General features: G+C 42.3%; 1 protein-coding gene across 1 annotated transcript; it reads right to left on the bottom strand.

The window, feature by feature from the left end:
- Nucleotides 1-1,379: 1,379 nt before the first annotated feature.
- Nucleotides 1,380-19,715, bottom strand: NRIP3 (nuclear receptor interacting protein 3). Its single transcript, XM_061202969.1, has 7 exons — nt 19,481-19,715; nt 5,475-5,636; nt 4,864-4,946; nt 2,864-3,003; nt 2,152-2,204; nt 1,942-2,036; nt 1,380-1,642 (listed from the first exon to the last, which is right to left on the bottom strand). The coding sequence occupies exons 1-7, from the start codon at nt 19,652-19,654 to the stop codon at nt 1,627-1,629; spliced, it is 723 nt and encodes a 240-aa protein (XP_061058952.1). The 5' UTR covers nt 19,655-19,715; the 3' UTR covers nt 1,380-1,626.
- Nucleotides 19,716-19,959: the final 244 nt, after the last annotated feature.

Genomic DNA, 19,959 nt, shown 5'->3' on the forward strand with positions numbered 1-19,959 from the left:
TAGTCTTTAGGGAGCTTCTGAAAAGCTGAAAACATTCAGAGTTCCAAAGAGTTGTTTGATAGAGACAGTAGCTTAACGCTAGACAAGATTGTTGGTGGGATCTGGCAAAGTTTGAAGTAGGATCATTAAATATTCGAGGAACTGCTGCTATGAACCAAGGGTAGACTTGGGAATCTCTTAAAGGGACACCCACAGCTGGCTATTTTTCTGACTTCTCTGAGCACATCTCTGACCAAACTGAAGGGGAGATTCCATTACAGGTATCTATGTGCCCAACTGACACCCCAACAGAAAGGCTTCAAGAAACCCCATGACCTCTTTGAGAGGGGTCAGGAAACACTGAGGAGTCAGAAAAAGTTGTTGTGAACTCTTGGGCAGGCTCCTGCCCTGCCTCTTTCCTTATACCAGGACAGAACTGAAGAGCTTCCCAACCCTCAATTCCCTGCCAGGAAGTTTCATTCCTGGCCCCCATCCCAGAAATGCTTCCCTAGGTAGGCTTTCCCACCAATTGATTCTATCCTTCTATTTTGGACCTGCTCTGGGTTTTTTCCTCTCCTTTCCCCACTCCTGTTCCCAGCTACTTGAGTCTGATGCAGACAAATAACAGGCTAGGCAGAAATACTGACTGGATCTTGGGGTTATCAACATCTGACAATGATGCCCAGATTATTTACTGAAGCCTTCAATTCCATCTCAGAGAGTGGTTAATGTTCTTCTGTCTGTGAGTCCTTCCTCCTCCTCCCCTCCAAGACGTTCAAGGTGAGAAGCCACCTCATTCATCTTTATACCCATGGCTTTTAGGCACCAAGATAAGCACCTAAATGTGACAGTTTGGGTCAGGGGACTTCTAGTGGGCTTAGCACACAGGAGAGAGGGCTACCCAGATCCTCTGGCATCCATCCCCAAAGCATAGCCTTCCCCTTCCCTGCCTTTTTACAAACCCCCACCTCTTCATCCTCCTCTCAAGGCTTGACGCAACAAATGAGAATGAACATGGCCTTGGCCTTGGCTTGTCAGGTCTGAATTCTAGGTCCCCTCTGCCACCGACTCAGTATATGAGCTTAGACAATTCAACAGCCTCTCCGGACCTTTAAATGAAAGGGTTGGACTAGATGATTTCTCTGGGCTCTTTCAGATTAATTCATACTTGAGAAATCAATGAATGAATTAGAAGAAATTCTAATTCTGAGCCATAGGTACCCTGCATCTCTTTGAAATAGCTGAAAGGCGGTAAAGGTCAGATTCCTGTTCATTATACACTTTAACTACAGGAAAAGAAGCAAGTGTATCTATGGAGAAATAGAACCTGGCAGCCCCTATACTTGACTAATAAAAGCAATTTCCTTGAAGAAGCAGAGAAATAGGCCACAAGTGAGACCTGGCAGTGTCAAAAAGGTCTATAAATTAAGTAATCAAAGGAGTAAAAAACAATGGCTATAACCAGACAAGATCTCTAAGCACAGACTAAAATCTAGAGAGGTCTGGGTGGGAAGGACCCCCTGGAGCTTCTATTAGAGGGGAGGACTTGGTCCAAAGCAAGTTGCTACTGCATTTGGTTCAAACCCAGTTTTCTTAATCTGTCAACCTGGTATGTGTGCACACGTGCAGACATGCTGCAGGCTGTAGTTATGCTTCTGAAGTGCTGAAATGAGAAAGAAATAAAAGAAATGATACCAAATTCAAAGAAGTTAGACTGAAGGCAAGTACAATTTTAGTTTAAAAGCTACTCATCTTCCCCACCACTCTATGCAGTATCATCACTGCTCATTCTGAAATGTGGGCTATAGAGTTTTGTGGGATTGTGAACTCTGGGGGTGAGGAGGGGTATACTTGTGGTATGACTGAAGGTCAAAGGCAGGATACAACCCAATATCCTGTGTGAGAACCCCTCCAGTTAATGACCAATGGATTTTACTTGACCTGACCCATCTGGGCACTCACTTGTCTTCATTCAAGGAAACTGTTTCCTCAAAAGGGATTTCTTGCTTGTCTGTCTTCCCCATGATCAGCCGGTGCTTATCCAAGTTTATGATGCACTGAAAACAAAGGAGAATCACTGGTTACCGTCAATGATCCCACTATGGGGTCTCCATGTAAGAGGACCCTTGCCTCAGAGAAGAAGTACCAATGGGAATGTAGAATCAATCCTACCTTCAGGGATCGGAGAGTCTGGAGACCAAGGGACAAGTTTTTCTCATTGTCCTCTAATAAAAAAAATTAAGATTTAACCATTTTCATGTTGGTTTAGAAGTCAGCCTTATCACCATTAGGTTCTATGCAACCTACCTTCCTTCCTTCCTTCCATCCATCCATCCATCCATCCAATAAACATCTGTTGAGCATTTACTATATTAAATAATTTTCCCAAATCATTATAGTTAAAAGGTGATAGAGTCAAGATTCAAACTGAAGTCTTTTTAACTCTAAAGGACAAAGGCCTTTGGACAAAAAACAAGAACTTAGAGTACTCTAGAATAGAGTACATGAGGGAAAGTATAGGAGTTGGTGGGAAATTGTGAAGGGATTTATGGCAAAGGAGTAAGAGGATCTTGCCCTCTACCTCCAACTAGCCCACAGAAAGCTCTCAGGGGCCATTTTTACTGGCACACAGAAATGTTTGTTTTCTTACCCCTTTAATTTTTTTATTCTCTCAGTGATTCTCAACATGTCTTGAATGTAGCTCAAGGCCCATCTGGTACTTCAGAAGGCAAAAACTGGGACAAGATTTATAGTACAAAAAAGTGGAAACCTGGGATTTTGAAGAAGTCAATATTTACAGGCATAAAATCCCATGAGGGTTTGGTGGAAGGAGGGAGAGGGTTTAACTTAGGGGTCCATAGGTCCAGTCCCCCATTCTACTCACCAACCACGGCTGCTGGGCAGTCCAGGTGGAGGGAGCCCAGCGTGATCACTAGGTGCTCAATCTGGCCCACTACTTTCAGATGTCGGGGTAGAGAAAGCTTCTCTCCTTCATGCTTGTGAGATCTGACATGCTCCTTGAGTCTGCACAAGAGAGGAAATACCAGAATCCCCTTGGCAGAAGTTTCTGGTGGAATCTGGCAATGCCTACCTTCTGACACACAGCTGGAATTTTCCAGAGATTTCCTGGGTTAATTTACCAAAAAAAAATGCTAGTCTACACTTCTTGTTTCAGCACTTTATCCTAAACATGCCAGGAGATATAAAAAACTAAAGATTCAGCTCCTGTTCTCAAAAAGCTATGTCACTATCTGCACTGGTGGAATATGAGAGTTGACACACTCAGAGAACCCTTTTCTGCATCTCAACATCCCTACCTATGTGCAAGGCAATTTAGTTAACATATCCTTTTATACATCTGTGGGTAACAGATCTCAGAGAGGGCAGGTAAATCCTAATTTTAGAAGATGCTTTGTTCAGTGTCTAATTTTCTCTTTGTCTATTTCAGTCTATCCTCATCATTTAGTCTTAAGCTATAAGGATGGTGGAGGCAGGTACTTATTTGTTAAGTGCATTGATATTGGCATCAGCAAGGCATATTGTGGAGAAAGTCCTAATTAATTTAACTTGTCTATCTAGGGGAGGAAGGAAAGAACAGCACCAAGGTCTCACACAGTTATGTAAGCTGATTGGAACAGCTAGCACCGAGCTATTATGAGTTGGTGGATAAATACTTAATTATGGACTTTCTGTGCCAATACTTCTGCTTTACTCCATTTCCTCTCTTTTGGTGTTATAGCCCATCCAAAAGAAAAATAATTGCAATTTTACAGACGGTTATTAATTCCTCCGGAATCATGGCAGTCTTCTGCCTAATTATGCACCAGGACATTATTAGTCTTTCTGGAAACATCATGTTGCACTATAGCTCATCTCTTCACCACATAAAAAGCTCAGGATTCTTCTCATAGGAGCACTTGTGTCCTTGCACTCCCCCCACACCCCACCCCATCCACCGCCCTAAACAGCAATGCACAAAACCCATAGAGCCAGCTTCAAAGAGTCACAGTGGTGGTGAGGGGTGAGGAGAAGTTAGAAATGAGAAGGAACAGAACATGTGGCAGAGGTCACTGATTATACAAATCAAGACTTGTGCAAGCCCTGCCTAAGAATAGGGATATTTTGAAAGTAGCTTAAAATGGGCCATTATATCTACCCTAGTGATTGTTTCAATACAGAGATTTAGGCTGGGGAATGCTTTGTTGTACTTAGAGCTAGAGAAGTGGAAAAGGATATTGGGTTGATCCTCCCATTTCTGGGCTAGACCTCAGGGCCCATCTAGTACTTTGGAGGAAAGAGAAGGAAGAAGAAAGGAAATAAAAGTACAGATTGAGTGAAAAGGAGGAAAGATACAAAATGGCTTTCTCTGACTAAAAAAGAGGGAGAACCCAATTCCAGCTGTTAAAGAACTGAAGATATTCAATATATGAGGTGTCTGCCTCACATCCAGTCCCCAGCAGGGGCAGCAGTAAGATCTGATTTTACCTGTTATTTGCAGAGAGGAAAGGTACTAATCACCCCTGTGATGGTTCAGGCCCAACAGCAATAGCAGCTCTATTCCACGGTCTGACTGATGCTTCTTGGGACAGGCAGTGTGGCCTCCAGAAGGACCCCAAGTAAGCTAAGGCCAACCATACCTCTGATTTTACTTCTCTGGGGTACACCAGCAGGGCAGATCCTTCTAACTTGTTGTCTGGGCAGGGCACAAATCAGGATAAGGGCATGGCATGCAATAAGCCAAGGATCTCATACTTTCTCATTCCAGAGCCCAAAGGTCTTTGCTCAAAACTTAATTGGTGGGAGTTAATGGAAAGCCTGGACTTCAAAATAAATTTAAGCAAAGAGTGTATTAGCATCTGACTTCCAGCACAAGTGGCTACTTACCCCAGTCTGTCCACACAGGCTGAAGAGATGAGATTATATTGACAGCCTGTGTCAACCAAGGCTTTCACATCCTTTCCAGCACACTGTGGAGAGGAAACATACTGTTCAATAGGAGCCAGAGAAGCAAAAGGGAAGGGAGATCCAAAGAGCAAGCAGCAGATGTCATATGAAAGGCAGGGTTGGAGAGCATCCTCACAATTATGGGTTGGTAGTGTCCCATCTTTATCCATTGTTGAGTCTCCTTTGAGGGGTTCTTTTTCCTGCTGAATCTAGAGCTTACAGAGGATCCCAAAGGACTTTGGGTATTTCATTCTATACACCAAGTGGCTCTTAATTTTGTGTGTGTGTGTGTGTGTGTGTGTGTGTGTATCACATACTCCTTTGCAAATCTGATGAAACATTTAGTCCTTTTCCCCATAAAGATGCACATGCATACAAATTACTGCATATATTTCCAGTGTTGCATGGAGTGCCCCCCTTAAAACTCATTTATGAATTCCATGATAAGACCCACATTCTATACAATTTGGAGGAGAGGGCCCCATTATTGGGATAATGGGCCCAAATCCTATTCTCCAGAAAACCTGGAAAAGCTATTCTCAGAACATTACCTGGCAAGAAACCAAAATCATGTCATCATCCTCAGACTTCTTTAGCCCCTCAGACTTGGCATGATTGAGTTTGTTGCTCTTGGAGGCCCAAGGGACACGACTGCTTCGGAGCTTTGACAGGTTGGTTTCCATGAGGCGCCTCTGCAGAATGTTATGAGGTTGCTTGAAAAACAGAAAGCAGAGGTTTCTTAATGACAGGTCATTTCCCCCTTCTCTCATTGTCCCCCAGGTGCTGCAGAAATAATGAAGGAGTTGCCCATAACTGAGCTCCATCTTTGCTTCTTATTTATTCTTCCTTCAAGTAGGGACTTCGTGGGTATTATCAGAGCAGGAACTATAAACCAGTTTGCAGTAGGCAACCCTGAGTGAATGAAAGAGCAATGTGGGACCCTGGAAAATGCGGACAGGGCTGATAGTCCATGGCTAAAGAGAACTAAGGGACCCTTGTGATTTGTACTACCTGGGCTTTCTGCTTTCCCTTCCCTTACAAGGGCATTTCAGGAGGAAAGTGGCCATAGTCTATGTGGAATAAATGTATCTTTCCAGGGGACTTATAGAAAGGGCAGCTAATTCTCACAGGCCAAAGAAACCTTCTTAGCACTGGTTTTCAGGAGTTCTGCGTACTTCTATTTCAAGTCTCACTCCCTCACAGTATTATCCTTTGGACCCAAATACATGTGCCTTGGTGACTTGGCTCTCCTGTGGGCTGAGTTATCCATGGGTGGATGAGATAGGAAGACAGGAATTCATACCTGCTGCATAACCCTCTTAGGAGACACACTTTAGAACCCGGCAGAACCCAGAGGAATCATCCTTACTGTTATCCTCTGGACCTCAAGGAGCATAAGGCTCCTCCTGTCATGTGCTTGTCATCCATTCCCGCTCTCTTCAATGGGCCAAAAGTGGAATATAAAAGGGACAGAAACTGACCAAGAAGCAGGGGACTTAATTAGACCTTATATCTGTGCCAGGATACCTAAGGTTAGGGAGAAGAATGAGCAATATGAAATCAAGTCTGCTCTTTGATAGAGCTCAGGAGAGTTACTAGGGCAGATATATCTATGCTCTATTGTTTCTACTCAAAGTGGCCTCCAGGAAGTGTAAGCCACCTCTTAAAGTCATTTGACCTGAGAAATTTCTATACAAAAGCATATTATTCCTAGTTTACAATAATATTGAAAATCCCTCAAAGGATGGAGTCTAACCCCAAGTTTCTATGTGACACATACTAGATGGCATTCCAATTCTTGGGGGGAAGAGAGTTACTCCTAGAAGCCCAGAGCCTAGAACCTTCCCCAGGAAGGGGGTAGAAGTGCAGGAGGTCTTCATCTCCACCATATTACAGATTTCTGAGGAAGAATGGAGTCAGAGCCATGACTCGCTGTAACCCTGGTGAGGCGAAGAAATGGATTCCCAAAATACACTGATTCTTGGCAAGGCAGATTTTAAATTAGTATTCTTGGGAAAAGGAGAGAGAGGGGCATTTAAAAGAAAATGAGAGCTTCTTAACTTGACAAGGAGCTGGAGGAAGTGCTAACTCTGATTTCCTGATTGGACCCTGGGAGAATGCTTTGCTCCTCAAAAGAAACAGAAATTCTTCATTCTTACCTCTCTCACTAATAAGCCTAGATTCATACTAAAGCAGGTGTTTGTTTCTGTCAGGTCCATGCTTAGCATGACCAACTCAGATAAGCTGGATTTGTAGAACTGAAGACTGGAAGGGACTTCAAAGGCCACCTAAACAAAGCCCTCCTAACCTAAAGTTCGAGGCTTTCCTTCTACAGTGGTCTTGCCCAACACCACTTTACCTGGTTATTCTGAATCTTGAGAGGAGTCTAATCATCACTGGACAGATCAGGCAAACGAGGAAGGTTCTGAAATCGTTTTCCTTGAAGTCATCTCTCTTTGAATTTTCCTACTCTACCCTTTCTCCACAGGCTATACACATACTCAAAGTTCTCCCACACTGGGAAGAAAACTCCTCCACAAACCCTCAGACCCTGCCTCCTCAGTGCCATGTCCTAATCACAACCCTGCCTTAAACGGTCTTAAAAAACGGTCGAAATCACTAGTCTATTTCCTGACATCCTATATTTTCTTCACTGAAATCACTTCTGATCCCACAACACCAATAACGATCTCCTAATTTCCAAATCCAACAGACATATTTCAGCCTTCATTTTACTTGACTTCTCTAGGGCGTTCGGCCCTGCTGACTATTCCTTTATTTAGTAACCCAAAAAAGGTTCAAACATAATACATCTTCAATATAAAATATTCAAATGTCACTTTAGTATATACAATTAAAAGGGAAAGTCTCTGCAACCCTTCAAACCTTCTCAGTTCTACTCCCTACAAAGAACAACCATTAAATTTAGAAGTATATCCTTCCAAAAATTTTAATACATCTACAAACATAAATAAAATCAGGATCATACTGTAACACTCTTCTAAATTATTAAATTTTTGTTTAATATATGAAAGGCATCTTTCTATGTCAGTACATATAATTCTTTTCATTCATTTTTATAACTAGGAGTCTTCATAGTATAGTTCGGGAGTTGAAAATTCACAGCCAATAAACTCATATGAACCTCAGAGATGCTTTTCTGTAGCCATTTAATTATGCCCTATGTTTGTTTGTTTGTTTGTTTTTTTGGCCACACCACATGGCATATGGGCTCTTAGTTCCCTGACCAAGGATCAAACCTGCACCCTCCGCACTGGAAGTGTGGAGTCTTAACCACTGGACCACCAGGGAAGTCCCTGCCCTCATGTTTTAAATGACAACGTAACTGCACATTTACCTCTGCTCCCAACGAAAATTTCACTAAAATGATAGTCAAGGAACAAGAAAGGCCTAAACCTACAAGAACAAAGAGAATAGTAAAGTAAGCAACAACAATAAGAAAAAATGAGATTTTGACAAAATTTTGGAATCTAAAAAGCAGACGAAAAACTGGTAACTGACCTGGACTAGAGAAAGCTAAGTGCCTCACACCATTTTACTTCATGGAACACTGGAGTGGCAGAGACTGCCAGTTGCTAATTAAAATCCATGATCTCCTCTTCTTTCTGGACAGATACCTAGATTATGTTTCCCAGCCTTCCTTGTAGTTAGGCAAGGCCATATGACTGAGTTTGGCAAACAGAATGTGAGTAGAAGTGACACACTAGGCCTGGCCTGTAAACCTCTCCTGTGTACACTCCTCCATATTCTTTTCCACTTGTGACGGGCTGGAATGGAGATGACCCTTAGGGTAACCTTCCTGGAGGTAACATGTTGAAGACAGAAGAGCCACTCACTGTCAGCCTGGGTCCCTAAATGACTACATGGAAGAGGGCTGTCTTGTTGACCTTTCCACTAGAACTGTTACCTAAGAAAAAATAAACTATTATATTTGAACTATTTTATACTTGGGGGTCTAGCTGTAAAAGCAGTTTTCCTACTTAAACTAAAACCCTGGAAAAGCTGAGGAATTAGAGGTATTAGAACCTCTACAAATGGAGGGTATGATTAGGGTTGGAAAGAGGTTAGTATAAAGCCTGCATAAGACTCCTACTTGATCCAGACAACTGGGAAGAATGCCAAAACTTTATTCTTTTTGTAAGAGTAAATCAAAAGACTCTGGTTGGTTGACAGTTTGGCTAGGCTTAGAACAGATTCCTACAGCAGCTAAGAATGAGGGTGGAGTGCCATACTATACCAGAACTGAAGAATATGAGTTGAAGGGCTCACATGGAGCCTTGCATAATGAAAGATAAAAGACCCAAACCAAGATTTCACATCATCAAGAATTTTTGGAATATCATGGATGACAAAGATTCCAAAAGTTTCCAAAGAGAAAAAGATGATTTCAAATACAAAGGATTAGGAACCAGAATTACATAGGACTATTCAGTGGTAATAATGGAAGCTAAAAGACAATGGAATGATACTTTTAACAAATCTGATAGCACATAATTTCTAAACCTAGCCAAGCTATCAATTAAGACTCAGGAAAGTTATTTCCCAAGAATCCTTAAAGCAGCTTCTGAAGGATATACTCCACCAAAGCGAGGGAAACCAACAAACAAAGAAAAAAGCATAGGATCCAAGAAATAGAGTATACAATAGAGAAGAGAAACAAGGGAAATTCTGAAAATGGTGTTGAAGGAAAAGTCCAGGATATTGGCTGTGTAGTGGGCTTTGAGAGCAACCAGTCCAAAATGAAATGGGAGGATAGAGCACTCCAGGAAGGATGTCTCCAAGGAAAAAAAAAAAGAACCTGCTAGATCATCTGCAGTTTTAAGGTACTTGGAGGAGATTTAAATTTTATATAGAAAATTAAACAAAGGGAAAAAACTAGGCAATTATTAATTTTGATAAAAATAAATATTTGTATGAGAAAGGAAACATAATTATGGTATAGTATTTGACTCAGCTGTGAATAATATGAATATAGTCATAATAATGTAAGCAGTAAATGCTGATTTGACCCCAAATAGCTATTTAATTGTTATTAACATATTACAATATTAATATAGTAGGAGAGGGGACATGATGGGAAGGTATAAGATAATTAAGGAACAGTTTAAATTTTTTTTAAGTCTTAAATTATATACATGTGTTTTTTGATAAAAAGTAAATTTTAAAAATATACCCTATACATTAAGAAAGCATACAGCCATAAGAAAAGCCAACTTACGATGGCTTAAAAGGAGGTGTATTTTTTTCTCACATAACAAGAAGATTGGAGGTAGGCAGCTGCTGGCATTAATTCAGCAGCTTAACAATTTCAGGGCTACTGTTTCCGTAATTCTCTTGGATACTCCCTCATGGTCATATGATGGGTGCCCCAGCTCCAGGCATTACATCCACATCTAAGGAAGGAGGAAGGAGGAAGGGACTCTGTGCCATCTATCCTTTTTATCAGGAAAGCAAAAGCTTTCCCAGAAGTTCCCTCAGCAGTCTTCTGCCTATATCTTCTTGGTCAGAATTCCCACAGCCACTTCTAACTGCAAGGGGGTTTGGATGAATTTAGCTTCTGTGTAGAGGAGTCAGGTAGATAGAAAAGGGCTGAAAATGGGTGATGATTTAGCCAACTAACAGTGTCTGCCAAATCATGCAAAAACTGAAGTGTGTGTACATGTGTGCACATGCACATACATGTGTGCACACACACGTACACGCACACACCAACAATGTAACTTAGGCAGATGTAATGTCAGGTTACCCCATAACCAACCACCTTAGAACCTATTTTTTTTACATCTGCCCTACTTTATGCATTTTAAAATAGCACATCATCTATAGACCTATGAGTCTGTGGTACAAACATACCTCAATTTATTTAACTACTAATGGACATGTAGATTATTTCTACATGTTTGCCATTAGAAACAATGCTTCAATAAACTCAACATTCCATTTTTTTGAAACTCTCCTCCACTGGCTTCTAAAACCACTTTTCTGTCTATTCTGCATCTGTCTCATTTATTGGCTCCTTTGCCTCTGCTCATTTCCAAAATGTTAGTGTTCCTTGTTGCTCTATCTTAGGTCCCTTTCTCACTCTACAAAACCTTTTAGGGCAATCTTATCTGCTTTCATTGTATAAATTACTACCCTTATGATGATGACTCCATCTCATGCCCAGCCCTCACTTCTGAGTTTCAGACCCATAGAACCAACTGCCTCTTTGAACTTCTCCACTTAGACACCCCACAGGCACTTTCAAACTTAACTTGTCCCACTGATCTTTCCCACAAAACTTGTACTTTCTCCAGTATTCTCCATCTTGGTGAGTGAAATTCTGCCTCTTTAACACCTTGTAGTTTCCTCTCCATTTCTGCTGTTATTGCTAAGTTCAAATAATCTCCTAAAACATTATGTTCATGGTCTCCTTCCCCTACAGTGGCTCCCTTTCCAGCTGTATCAAACACAAAATACTCAATTTAGCATTTAAGATCTTCCACTAATTCATCCTCCTTCCCAGTCTTATCTTTAATCCTCCATGAAGGCGTTCTACTTTAGCAAAAGGAGCACTTATCACATACTACCTTGGGCAAATCACTAATCTCTCTAAGCATTACTTTTCTCTCAGTCTCACCTTCTTCATCAGTAATAAAAGAGGTTTGAGCTCCAAAGTCCTGTTCTATTTTAACATTCTGGATTATTCCCTTTACACCAACCTGGTAAAATGGCATCACTACACGCCCATCCATTCTTGATTCTTTTCTTTTCCTAAACTTCCATCCCAAGTATAGATAGTCCCCAACATACAATGGTTCAACTTATGATTTTTCGACTTTGTGATGGTGCAAAAGTAATACACATTCAGTAAAAACTGTACTTTGAATTCTGATCCTTTCCCAGGCTGGTGATACGCAGCACAACACTCTCTCATGATGCTGGCAGAGGCAGCAAGCTGCAGCTCCCAGTTAGCCTCATGATCACGAGGGCAAACAACTGATACACTTACAACTATTCTGTACCCATACAACCATTCTGTTTTTTCACTTTTTATACGGTATTCAATAAATTAGATGAGATATTCAACACTTTATTATAAAATAGGCTTTGTGTCAGATGATTTTGCCCAACTGCAGGGTAATGTAAGTGTTCTGAGCACTTTTTAGGTAGGCTAGGCTAAAATACGATGTTCAGTAGGTTAAGTATATTAAATGCATTTTCAACTTAACAATATTTTCACCTTACAATGTGTTTATCAGGATGTAACCCCGTCGTAGGTCGAGGAAGATCTGTACTGTTGCTACTTCCTCCAAAACTTATCTGGTATTGATCTACTTCTCCTCATCTTTACTGCTTCCAATCTAATACAAGCCACCATCATCTCTTATCTGTGCTACAACAGCCTCCTAACTTGTCTTCCACCTCTTCCTTCACCCTTCTCCAAATCATTCTCTACACAGCAACCAGAGTAAGCTTTTAAAAATATAAGTGAGATAATACATTCCCTTACTCAAAAGCCCTTCAATGGCTTCTCATTGTTCTTCAGACAAAATTCAAACTTCCTACCACGGTCCATAGGGCTCTGTGCCATCTGGTCCCTGTCTATCTTTCCAACCTCCACATACCTACCATATACACACCACTCTACCCTTTATTCATCCACACCTCCTTGCTCAAAAACTCTTTCCCATTCTAATGCCCTTGCACCTGCCATTTCCTCTGCCTGAAATGTTTTCCCCTAATATTTCAAATAGGTAGCTTGATCTCATCTTTCAAGTCTCAGCTCAAATATCACTTCCTCAAAAACATCTTCCCTGACCATACTATTTAAAGTAGGCACTCCATTTCTTTAGTTACTAACATATCCCACTATTCCTTTCAGAGTAATTATAAGTCCAGAATTATTTTGCTTATCTAGTTGTTTATTATTTCACTCCCCCACTAGAGTGTTAATTTCACAAGGGCAAGGACCTTCATTGTCTTGATCACAGCTATATCCCCAGCTCTTAGCATAATACCAAATGAATAAATCTCTACCCTCTACTTCTTCAAAAAGCCTTTCTTGATTAATATCATCCAGTTCTTTCCTTCAGAATCCCTTCAGTACTCGTATATTACATAGTTTGTACTACTTGCATTCCCATTCCTTGACTGTTGCTTTGTAAATATGCTTAAGTGGTTTATTTTTCTGTTTATTGAAATATTGCCTTTCCAAGGGCTATCTTCTACTTTCCAGGTGTACTTCAAGATACACAGTATTAGTTAGATAGGTGCTGCAGGTACTCTGGTGGCCTTTTGGACATAGCTATGTCATCTTCCTGACATGGATCCTGCTTTATGCTTTAGCTCAACAAGGGAACACTAAGCAGTCACAGGTTCTCTACTGTTCCTGCAGTGTGGCTGCTAAACCCTAACCAGCATTTAGGCATCTAAATCCTAAGCGGGCAAACTCAAATGTGCTGCTTTTATCACCATCGGGAGCTTCTGAAAGAAATGGGCACAGTGGGCAATGCTGTATTCCAGGTAGACATAGCTGAGGTTCCTCAATCTAGAACCCAGTCTGATTAAATATCTCTTCTAACCAGGCTGTAAAGTGGGAAGAAAAGTGAAGTGAGAGGAAACAGGCTATACGGCAGGATACCACAGAATGACGATTTGAGCAAGAACTTCTAAGGCCACCTTCTCAATCCCTTTCCCTACGCTGCATTGAATCCAGACAGAATCAAACTAATAGATTTCTGTGGTCCACAGAATGGATCAGACTGGAAAATAGGAGAAATTATAGAAGTCTGCTTTCTTTGTAGCATTTACTCTCAGCGGAGAAACCCAAGGTTTCTAGCTTCCAATAGAACTACAACTAGAACCACTTAGAAATAGGGGTCAGCAAATATGGCCCACAAGCCAAACCCAGCCTGCTGCCCATTTTTGTAAATAAAGTTTTATAAGAACACAATCAGCCCCATTTGTTTATTGCCTATGGCTGTTTTGCATTACAACAGCACAGCTGAGTAGTTGAGACAGAGACTGGCCTGCAAAGCCAAAAACAATTACTATCTGCTCCGTTACAGAAAAAGTTTGGCAACCCTTGACTTAGAGTATTGTTTAAACTATATATGCTTTGGAGTCAGACAGAGCTGAGTTCAAGTTAGTAACCACCTTGCAGAGCTTTTGGGAGGATGAAATGAGATTGTTTTTACGAAGCATTTAATACCGTGTCGGGTATAAAGTAAGCACTTAAATTTTAATAATTATATGTATGTGTACATATGTATTTTAAATTCTCATGCTCGGCTTAAAATTGAAGCTGACTACCATTCACTTTCTTTTTCTTAAAAGGGCATGAAATCATCTTACTCCACTTTCGTCCTCATGTACAGTTTGTAGACAGACATGGGCTCCTGATTGACTCTCACTTCAAGCCCAATATACACATCTCTGTCTGGTTTTAGAAGTCTAAAAGGGCACTAATATCTGTGCCTTCTTTTCTTTATTTGCTAGCTGAATATACAACACGTGACCCTTTCTACACCACAGGAACATAGACAGATTGTCCTTAGGTTTACTGCTGCTCAAAATCACATGGAATCTACCTAAAGCAGTCTGTCACATTGCCCCAGGACTTCTGTGTTCTGTCTCTTTGACTTTGCCTTATGACCCAACAGACATGTTATTTCAAAGAGAACAGCCTTATTCCTGATTGTTACCTGCTGGTGTGAGATGGTGGTTTCTCAACCGCCCATGGCAGACTGCATTTTTGTTACAAAGGATTCACACAAGAGCAGGGAATTCAACCAGATAACCTGTAAAGTTCTTCTTACTCTGAGGTTCTATAGGGCACACTCAAAGCAGCCTCCTCTCCATATAATCTCTTAGTCAGTTGACTCACCAGGGAATGATGAAACTCTAGTCAGATGTTGGTCACCATCACTATTGTCGCACCAGACCAGAGTAATCACTGCTTCCACTGAACTCCTCTAGCGCTTATTGACTATAATATCTTGACAACTACCATAGGCTTCCTGGTGGTATTATTTACATTTTCATGGAACTATCTATTCAACATCTACAACTGAACAGCTAATAGACATCCCAAACTAAACTTCTTCAAGAATCAAATTCCTGATTCTTATTCCCTATCCCTAACCCACTCCTCTTGTATTCTTAGCCATCTCAGTAAATGAGAAACTTTATTCTTCCAATTGCTAGATCAAAAACCTTGAGGTCGTTCTTGACTACTCTTTCTTTCAGATCCTTAATCCAATCTCTCAACTAAACTTGTCAGCTCTGTCTTCAAAATAACCTGAGGGTCTGATCTTTTCTTGTCCCCTTCACTGCTAGCACACTGCTCTGTGCCACCATCAACTTTCACCTGGATTACTATCTATCAGCTTCCTAACCAGTCTCCCTGCTTCTACTTTTGCCCTCTATAGTGAAATCCACACAGGAGTCTACTTTGTGAAATAAGTCATGTCGTGTCACCCCCTGCATAAAATTTTCCACCAGTTTCCCATATCAGATTAAAAGTCAAATATCTGTACAATGATCTATAAGGCCCTAAGTAGTTTGGCCTCCCACTATCTCTCTGACGTTATCTCCTATCGCCCTCTTGTTGCTCACTTTGCTCTGGCCACAATGGCGTCCTTACAGTTTTTTAATCACATCAAGCACACTGACAATTCAGGCCTTTGCACTTGCTGTTCCTTCTGCCTAGAACATTCTTCTCCAAGATATTTTGCTCTCTCATTTCCTTCAGTATCTTGTATAATGTAATCTTATCAGACAGGCCTTCCCTGACCACCTTAGATAAAATAACAAGGCTCTACTCCATCCTACCCTGGCCATTACACTCCCTATTCCCTTATCCTGGTTTATTTTCTCCATAGCACTGATTACATCCTGATATATTATATATTTACTTGATTTATTTTCTGCCTTCTCCCCCCCACAAGAATGTAAGTTCTATGAGGGCAGGAACTCCGTCTTGGTTCACTACTATATCTTCAATACCTAGATTATGCCTGACATGTAATAAGTGTTCAATAAATATTTGGGGAATAAATTAATTAATCGGTCCTATCCTTCCCCCTAATCTATAAACTCATTGTACAGGTAAACTTTGCTGTCTTCTTCTTTGTGGTCCTAGCACCTAGCATTGTGTCCTGAACACAGCAAGTGTTCAAATGTTTGCTGTAATTAGGATTCGATCACAGCTCTGGAAATCTTCAGTTTGCACTAGATCCTGATGTTATACTGGTATTTCATGCTCCTCTTCTAAGACTCCCAAGTTCTCTGGTCCAAAATCTATAGCACTATGGATGTCTTGTGGCATTATGAATAACTTATCTACAGGATACCACCCAGGGCTGCCCTCATTGACAGAAATTCTGATCAGGTAGATCAGATACTAAGAGTACAGGGCTAGTCATTTCATGGTCAGTTGGCTTTGCTGTGTTCCACCATCCTTCCCCCCAGCCTTCTCCTAATTCTAGTGAGTTTTGCTAAAGCATTTGGCTAGAAGCAGAATCAATCATATATAGGAAAGCAAAACTGTCTTTCTATTGCTGAATAAGTAAGGATATAGCCTGATGGTCAGTAATATTATCATATAGGAAAGACAGCATATTATCCCATGACATGACTGTTTTTAAAAATTAAAAAGTCCTTACCTCAATGAGAAAAACAGTTACGAACCTGGTAGCTAAAAGAAAAGAAATTAGAATACGCAAAACTCCAAGAGTGATTTTTTTTTCTACCCTCATCAACTTGAAAAATAATAATAAACGAAATAAAATATTACTCACTCATATCTCTGATTTTGGTTCTTAATCTAATACACAAAAAAGAGCACAAGATAAAAGGACAAACAAAATAAGACAGCCAGACATAAGAAATAAAATTAATTTAGACTTTGTAGCAGCCAACTACACACAAACAGGAAAAGGGCAAAGGCACCTCCCTAGGGCCAAGAGAACAAGAACACATTTGACTGCCTATGGATGCTCTTTGCCAATTCAAAAAAAGTTGGCAGGCTGGATTCAAATAGTGAACGTTACAGAAACAGCATGGTAAAAGGTAGATAATTCAGAAAACTCAGCAGTATAATTCTAATATAGGTCACTAGTAGGAGGGAAACAACCCACAATCTTCTCACTGGCACAAACCCCAGAATCAATTAAAACTAATTTGTCCTTTCCCCCCCATCTCCCTCTGGTGCCATCCCTTCCCTTTTCTTGTCCCTCTTTTATTGAGTTTGTACTATAGATTTATACAGTTAATTTTTGTATCCTCAAAAATTTCACTTTGGTGAGAGAACACTGAGTCAGCACTGGTCTACACTACCAGATATATCCATAAAGTGAAGTGATACAGTATTTCTAAGGTTATTTCTAAGATTATCCTGATCCAGGAGCATAAGTTCCAAGAAAGCTTAAGCATGCCACCTCACCCCAGTACTCAGAGCTCTCCTAGCCCTATCTCAGTCTGCCTTGGCATCTGTGACCTGTTCTAGCTCTTCCGTGCAATCACTTGCACATTACAGGTGTGAGAACAGTGAGAGAGGGACATCAACTCATGGCGGGGGGGGGAGGCAGGGGAGAGAAGCTGTGAACCATGGTTCAGGGTCTCACAATAAACTGCTGTGTGTCACATCCACGGCAATAACCTGCTTCTTGAGGAAGCGTCTTCCTTCCAGCCTACTGCCTATGTTCTATGCTATCAGTTCCTGTGTGGCTCAGCTAAGACAGACTGGAGTCAGAAAAGCAGATGGAGTTCTTCCTACACAGGATGAAGCAGTATAAAGAATGCTAGGCAGAAGAATGGAGAGGCAGTTCCTCAGGGCTAGGAAATTCCTTGACATCCCAGGACAACCAAATGTCAATCATATCTTAAATCCAGCATGAAGGGAAACAAAATTCCACATTGTACTTATTTTCCTATTACTGTCTATTGGCTGAGGCTTCCAGGAACTAGGATTATTGTGGCAGGAACTAGGATTATTGTGGCCTGAAGGTAAGAAGACTTGAACCTGATTTGCTAAATGAATCTAGACTGTAGTAAAGTGAAAGGAGGGAAGAAAGACAGTTATCGCTTTTCTAGGAATACATTTCAGTCACTCACCACTCTGAGTTAGCATGAATCAGATTAACTAACCTGTGGCTTGTGCAGGTAAAATACCTTTTAAAAAACAGAGCAGGATAATTGAGTAGACATCCCCTGTACAATAAATAACTAAAAATGATTCTCTATCACAATGGGGGAGGGCAAATCTGATCTTGGTATCTATGTGTCATTAGAGTTGATTTAAAAAAACGAAGAAGAAGAAGAAGTAGATTCAGCAGCTCTGCCCTCCATACTCATCTTGTGGTGGGAAATGGCAATTTCAGTGGCCCAGGCTGACACCCCCCCTTCCCTGACAAATTAAACATTCCAAAAGCTCAAAAAATACTGGAAAAATTAAACAGAGCATCTACTTCATTTAAAAGACATTTAAGTAATGCTTCATAAATTATTGCCTAGATGAATGAAGTGATCATGAAATTCAAGAAAACAAGTTAAACTACAAGAAAATTCCAGATAAAACTACAAAGCTAAACATCAATTTGGTCCAGTGACTTAAGTATAAGAGTCAGATACAGTTCTTTAAACTAGTAACCCTTAGGCCCCCATAGGATCCCTTCTATAGATAGAGGACAGTACGGTCTTTGAACTCAGACCTCCAGTCCTGGAGTTTCTCCTTCTTAGTGCCAAGAACAACCCTGCTAGAAAAAAAAGACTGCGCCAGCCCCAGCTCCAGCTCCACACATGAGCCTGCTGATGAGCTGGAGCAGCCTGGCCTCCTCCCTCTATCCACTCTTTGGGGGTGGAGTAGCAGGAGAGGAAGATGATGCAGAGAGGTTTGGGGCTCAGGAAACCTTCAAGGTCCACCCTTTTTCTCTCCCCGACCCCCGCCCTCCTGTTGGAAGGTCAAAGGTAGATGAGACCAAAATCAAACGGAGAAGTAGATTTTGCATAGGGGGGAAACGGAGTCAACAAAAGTCAAGTGGATCTGGATGTGGTGACTGCCCAGAAAGCCCCCTTCCCACTTCGTTCTCTCCTTCTCACACCACTTAGGAGTCACCTCTGTCTGGGTCACGGGCCCGGCCAAGCAGCCTGGGAGGCAGCGGGAGCTACCCTGGCTGCGAGGCTCAAGCCCCAAGCAATCAAACTCGGTATTGCGAAAAATGGGAAGAAAAGGGGACCTGAGGGCAAGAAAGCAGGGCTGGGTCTCTTCTACTCCAGAGGAGAGACACGGAGGGAGGAAGCTGCGCTGAAGGGAGGGCGAGCTGGAAAAGCTACGACGGAATCCCGAGAGAAACTAAAGCAGGGGGATGCTGGATGGAGAGGAATCCAAAACAGAGCAACAGCTAGACAGCCGACAGTGGCCGGCGGCCGGCGGGGGCCCGGCCGCTGACTCAGTGAAAGCTGCAAAGGGCGGGCCCCGGGAGACCTCACAGCGCGATGGTGACGGGCCGCCGCGCGCGGGGACCCCGAGGCGGACGCGGCCGCGGGGGCTCACCGTGTCCTTGGACGAGCCCAGCTTCTTGAGGCCGTCCAAGGGCAGCAGGTCGGCCGAGTCCTTGTGGATGAACTGCACGGCCTGCTTCATCCGGCGCTGCTGCCGCAGCGACGCCGCCTCCCGCCTGTCCGTCTCCTTGCGGCCGCCCTCGGTGAGGAGTCCTGAGTAAAACATCGCTGAGGCGCCCGCGGCCCAGCGTCCCGGTCGCTCGCGGAACCTCAGCAGCCCTCAGCCTCGAGCTTCTCCAGCGCCGCGAGAGCCGCGCGCCGCCTTTTTTATAGCCGAGCGTGACGTCACTGGGAGCAGCCAGTGTACACGCGGGGGGCGGGGCCCGCACAGCGCCCCCAGCCTGCGCGCTGCTTCCCAGCGTCCCGGGCCGCTGCCCAACCCCGCACCACCCCGCTGGGGCACGGGGCGGGAGAGGAGGAGTGGCGCTGGCGAGACTGACTCCGAGCGCCAAGGTCTACCGCGGCAGCTTT

Source organism: Eubalaena glacialis, chromosome 10 (assembly GCF_028564815.1).
Source record: "Eubalaena glacialis isolate mEubGla1 chromosome 10, mEubGla1.1.hap2.+ XY, whole genome shotgun sequence".
Classification (NCBI taxonomy): Eukaryota; Metazoa; Chordata; class Mammalia; order Artiodactyla; family Balaenidae; genus Eubalaena; species Eubalaena glacialis.